This window comes from Triticum aestivum, chromosome 5B (genome assembly GCF_018294505.1).
Source record: "Triticum aestivum cultivar Chinese Spring chromosome 5B, IWGSC CS RefSeq v2.1, whole genome shotgun sequence".
In the NCBI taxonomy this organism is placed as follows: domain Eukaryota; kingdom Viridiplantae; phylum Streptophyta; class Magnoliopsida; order Poales; family Poaceae; genus Triticum; species Triticum aestivum.
The window spans coordinates 574,116,686-574,122,938 of NC_057807.1; the positions used below are offsets into that span (position 1 = coordinate 574,116,686).

Sequence of the window (6,253 nt, forward strand, 5' to 3'; positions counted from 1 at the left end):
TTCAGCAGCAGGAAGAAACACATGCTTCCATATTCATTCATGTTACACTGCTTGCACAACACAGGAATTCTGTTTCCAAAGAGGCGTCCACTACGTAGAAGATAGCTCCACGTGCATCAGTGCATGTGCCTGCATGATTGTACTGCTTGGATGAACCCTACCATTTCCTTGCAGTATCTGCATTGCAGCTCAGCATGTACTTCCTCCATTTCTAAATATAAGTCTGTTTAGATATTCTAATAAGGATAACATACCGAGCAAAATGAATGAATTGACACTTCAAAATATGTCTATATACATCTGTATGTAGTCCTATTAAAATGTCTAAAAAAAAGTTTATGTTTAGAAACGGAGGGATTTGTTGCGTACATGAATCGGGTGACTTGGACAACCGTGCTGTTGCCCAACGTATGTGCCACCGCAAATACCAACGTGGCCGGTTTTGCCATTTCTGTCTCTAAAGTGTAGACGCGACACAGAGAGCGAAATCAGTGTAGAGCTCTTAGAGCTGCCACCCTAGGAAAATGTTGGGACCCCCATGAGGCACCTCTCCGTTTCGTCCTGGCCGATCGATCGGGCATGCGGGCGGCCAGCCTTGTGCCAGCACCAGTCCTTTCTAAGTTTGTTTCTTTGTGCTTGTATCTTGATGTAAATCGTGATCATGGTGAATTGGTGATACGCATATCTCCTGCGTGTTGTCGCGGATATGTATATAAGCACGCGGGTAGCGTTCCGGCTTTGTTACTCATCAGATCACGCTCTTTGCTCCTGAAAGCACGATATACGTGAGAGCGCAGCCCAAAGCAGCAGCAGTATGCTCGTTTCGCCCTTGCTTCTTTCTTCTAGCGTTTGCATAGCTTCCTTCTCTTATCACTCGCCGACTGGCTGTCAGTGTGTGTGTGTGTGTGTCTGTGTGTGACAGTTTATCATCTTGTTCGAGTCTTACAGAGCAGTAGTGGAGCACCGCGGCGCGGGAGCCAACGCGGGCATGGCCACGCCGGAGGCAGACGTCGGCGCCCCCGTGAGCGTGACGGCGCCGATGATGCTGCACGGGCGCGTGGCGATCGTCACGGGCGGCGCCGGCGGCATTGGCTCGGCCGTGTCGAGGCACCTGGCGTCCCTCGGCGCGCGCGTGGCCGTCGCCTACGTCGGGGACCCGGCGCCCGCGCGGGACCTCGTGGCCGCCATCAACGCCGCCCCCGAGCACGGCGCTTCTGACCCTGGAGGCCCGCGCGCCGTGGCGGTGGAGGCGGACGTGTCGGACGCGGCGCAGGTGCGGGCGCTGTTCGACGCGGCGGCGGCGGCGTTCGGCGGGGAGCTGCACGTGCTGGTCACGGCGGCGGCGGTGATGGACACCTCCTACCCGCCGCTGGCCGACACCAGCGAGGCGGCCTACGACGCGGCCTTCGGCACCAACGCGCGGGGCACCTTCCTGTGCCTCCGCGAGGCGGCGCGCCGGCTGGCCCGCGACGGGCGGGGGCGGATCGTCACCTTCTCGTCGTCCGGGGTCGGGTCGCTGCGCCCGGGCTACGCGGCGTACGCGGCCAGCAAGGCGGCCGTGGAGACCATGACGAGGATCCTGGCGCGGGAGCTGCGGGGCACCGGGATCACCGCCAACGCCGTGGCCCCGGGGTCCACGGCCACGCCCATGTTCTACGGCGGCAAGACGGACGAGGAGGCCGAGCGGTACATCGCGGAGGCGCCGCTGGGGAGGCTGGGGATGCCCGAGGACATCGCGCCGCTTGTGGGCTTCCTCGCCAGCGACGCCGGCGGGTGGGTCAACGCCCAGGTCCTGCGCTGCAACGGCGGCACCATATGATCTGACATGATTAGTGTTCGAGTGTTTCGTTGGCTTCGTAGCAGTGCTCTTTTTTCTCTCGTTGTTGGTGCGTTATCCGTGCTGTTGCGGTGGACTTTGTTGTGAAATTCTGGTTGCTGCCACGACTCACGAGTTAGGCATTCCTTACCCTAAAAAAAAAGGCATTCCTCTCTTCTAGTAGGAGTACTATGTATTCAGTGTGTGTTGTTGGTCTCTGCATCTTTTATTCACAAACACCGTTGGAAATTGGGGTGTGAATTTTGGTGGGCTAGAGATATGATAACAATCCTCGTATCCTTAGACGAGAAATTGGGATTTGAATTTTGGTGGACTAGAAATGTACTAGAATTGAAACTGGTATAGGGGAGTCGTCCTTCCATTCCATACCACATAGGGAACACATATTAGTAGGTTCAAGATTGCAGGGAATTTATTCGACCATGTAGCGAGGTAGTTTGGCACCAGCCACATACTTTAGTAGGGGGGGAGGGGGGACGACCTCATATGGTCTTTCAGATGGCGCCACGACCATCCGTTGCCCTGCTCGAGGCGCTTGTCAAATGGTCCTCTCTCACTCGTCCATGGCAAAGCGATAAGCCGATTTCATAGTGAAGATGCCGGTCTTCTTTTATTATGATGCATGTATGTTTAGTATACTGTCATATGAGAAGATTGTAATGTTGGTGAAAATCATAAATTGACTTGGACTCCAGATGAGAATTTGTGGCTCTCGGCTGACACACACCCCTATATAAAATAGCACTAGAAAACACATTAGGAAAATTAAAAAAAAATCTAAAATTTTGGGATATGAAACTTGGGTGCCCTTGTTGGATCTTTGCAACCACACACTATGTAAAGGATGTACTAGTAATAATAATGCACCAAGAGCTATTGAATGAGTGTTCTTGTAAACATTAGGGCATCTCCGACAGTAATAATAATGCACCTTGCTCATATGGTCTTTCAGATGGCTAGACGACCATCCGTTGCCCTGCTCGAGGCGCTTGTCAAAGGGTCCTCTCTCACTCGTCCATGGCAAAGCGATAAGCCGATTTCATAGTGAAGATGCCGGTCTTGTTTTATTATGATGCATGTATGTTTAGTATACTGTCATATGAGAAGATTGTAATGTTGGTGAAAATCATAAATTGACTTGGACTCCAGATGAGAATTTGTGGCTCTCGGCTGCCACACACCCCTATATAAAATAGCACTAGAAAACACATTAGGAAAATTAAAAAAAATCTAAAATTTTGGGATATGAAACTTGGGTGCCCTTGTTGGATCTTTACAACCACACACTATGTAAAGGATGTACTAGTAATAATAATGCACCAAGAGCTATTGAATGAGTATTCTTGTAAACATTAGGGCATCTCCAACAGTAATAATAATGCACCTTGCTCATATGGTCTTTCAGATGGCTAGACGACCATCCGTTGCCCTGCTCGAGGCGCTTGTCAAAGGGTCCTCTCTCACTCATCCATGGCAAAGCGATAAGCCGATTTCATAGTGAAGATGCCGGTCTTCTTTTATTATGATGCATGTATGTTTAGTATACTGTCATATGAGAAGATTGTAATGTTGGTGAAAATCATAAATTGACTTGGACTCCAGATGAGAATTTGTGGCTCGGCGCTGCCACACACCCCTATATAAAATAGCACTAGAAAACATATTAGGAAAATTTAAAAAAAATCTAAAATTTTGGGATATGAAACTTGGGTGCCCGTTGTACACGCGTGTTCCAGTTTCGTGGGGAATCAGTGCCCATGGTAATGGCAATAAAAAGATAAAAAATTCGTATGTGTAGATTTTTTTTAATGTAAGCTATGTCGGACCGTACTTCCTACACTGCAGATACCACAAGCATCCATTCCCCACGAAAATGTACACGGGTGTAGGTGTACAACGAGCACTCAGGTTTCATGTTCCAGAATTTCAGAGCTTTTTTTAAAAAATCAATATTTTTAGTGCTATTTCATATAGGGGCGTGTGACACCCGAGTGCTGCAATGCATTATCCCTTGGACTCCTTGCTTAGTAAATAATTTCGTGATGGTAGAACCCTTGTTGGATCTTTGCAACCACACACTATGTAAAGGATGTACTAGTAATAATAATGCACCAAGAGCTATTGAATGAGTGTTCTTGTAAACATTAGTGCATCTCCAATAGTAATAATAATGCACCTTGCTCATATGGTCTTTCAGATGGCTAGACGACCATCCGTTGCCTTGCTCGAGGCGCTTGTCAAAGGGTCCTCTCTCACTCGTCCATGGCAAAGCGATAAGCCGATTTCATAGTGAAGATGCCGGTCTTCTTTTATTATGATGCATGTATGTTTAGTATACTGTCATATGAGAAGATTGTAATGTTGGTGAAAATCATAAATTGACTTGGACTCCAGATGAGAATTTGTGGCTCTCGGCTGCCACACGCCCCTATATAAAATAGCACTAGAAAACATATTAGGAAAATAAAAAAAATCTAAAATTTTGGGATATGAAACTTGGGTGCCCGTTGTACACGCGTGTTCCAGTTTCGTGGGGAATCAGTGCCCATGGTAATGGCAATAAAAAGATAAAAGATTCGCATGTGTAGATTTTTTTTAATGTAAGCTATGTCGGACCGTACTTCCTATACTGCAGATACGACAAGCATCCATTCCCCACGAAAATGTACACGGGTGTAGGTGTACAACGAGCACTCAGGTTTCATGTTCCAGAATTTCAGAGCTTTTTTTTTTAAATCAATATTTTTAGTGCTATTTCATATAGGGGCGTGTGACACCCGAGTGCTGCAATGCAATATCCCTTGGACTCCTTGCTTAGTAAATAATTTCCTGATGGTAGAACCCTTGTTGGATCTTTGCAACCACACACTATGTAAAGGATGTACTAGTAATAATAATGCACCAAGAGCTATTGAATGAGTGTTCTTGTAAACATTAGGGCATCTCCAACAGTAATAATAATGCACCTTGCTCATATGGTCTTTCAGATGGCTAGACGACCATCCGTTGCCCTGCTCGAGGCGCTTGTCAAAGGGTCCTCTCTCACTCGTCCATGGCAAAGCGATAAGCCGATTTCATAGTGAAGATGCCGGTCTTCTTTTATTATGATGCATGTATGTTTAGTATACTGTCATATGAGAAGATTATAATGTTGGTGAAAATCATAAATTGACTTGGACTCTAGATGAGAATTTGTGGCTCTCGGTTGCCACGCACCCCTATATAAAATAGCACCAGAAAACATATTAGGAAAATTTAAAAAAAAAATCTAAAATTTTGGGATATGAAACTTGGGTGCCCGTTGTACACGCGTGTTCCAGTTTCGTGGGGAATCAGTGCCCATGGTAATGGCAATAAAAAAAGATAAAAAATTCGTATGTGTAGATTTTTTTTTAATGTAAACTATGTCGGACCGTACTTCCTACACTGCAGATACCACAAGCACCCATTCCCCACGAAAATGTACACGGGTGTAGGTGTACAACGAGCACTCAGGTTTCATGTTCCAGAATTTCAGAGCTTTTTTTTTTAAAAATCAATATTTTTAGTGCTATTTCATATAGGGGCGTGTGACACCCGAGTGCTGCAATGCATTATCCCTTGGACTCCTTGCTTAGTAAATAATTTCCTGATGGTAGAACCCTTGTTGGATCTTTGCAACCACACACTATGTAAAGGATGTACTAGTAATAATAATGCACCAAGAGGTATTGAATGAGTGTTCTTGTAAACATTAGGGCATCTTCAACAGTCGTAAGATAGGTGTTGGTTAATTTACCATCCAAGACATAGTGATGAGGTGGCATGTAATAAATGTGGAGAGAGAGCAAAGTTGTATGTAGATTAACCAACAATCTTTGCACAAGCTCCAAGGTGAAATAGAGAGCAATCACATTTATTTTCTCATCATCTATTGGATAGCTTACATACAACCTATTGGAGTAGTTGTATGATAGGTTGTTGGTTGGTGACATGGACATTTTACCAACAAGACTAACATACAACCTGTTGGAGATGCCCTTACTAGTATGTCGATTGCTACACCTTTTTCTCTCTTTGGTGCATGCACAAACAATTTATTTGTGTTAATACCACTTCTTTTGTTTTAATACATATGTCATCAATGTTAACCCTACATGGAGGCATATACTTGACAATTTCTATGGGTAGGGTAATGGAAGGCCAAGGACTACACGGAAGGGTGCTTCTATTTAAGTTTCTGTCTCTCAAAACTAAATGAAATGAGCCATTATAATTATAATCGCTATATTCAGGCAAAGTACAACCTCTATTGCCAAGTAGAAATTGTAGGCTCGTCAACACCTCGCTCGCATTAGTCAATGCAGAGAATAAGTACATCATTTCAAGTATATTGAGTTCATTGCCCCCCCCCCCCAACCCCAATATTGATGCAAC

At 45.8% G+C, this 6,253-nt stretch overlaps 1 protein-coding gene across 1 annotated transcript; it reads left to right on the forward strand.

Moving 5' to 3' along the window:
* Positions 1 to 750: 750 nt before the first annotated feature.
* Positions 751 to 2,016, forward strand: LOC123116974 (NADPH-dependent aldehyde reductase-like protein, chloroplastic). Its single transcript, XM_044537838.1, has 2 exons — positions 751 to 812; positions 949 to 2,016. Exon 2 carries the CDS (start codon positions 989 to 991, stop codon positions 1,817 to 1,819), a length of 831 nt encoding a protein of 276 aa, XP_044393773.1. The 5' UTR covers positions 751 to 812; positions 949 to 988; the 3' UTR covers positions 1,820 to 2,016.
* Positions 2,017 to 6,253: the final 4,237 nt, after the last annotated feature.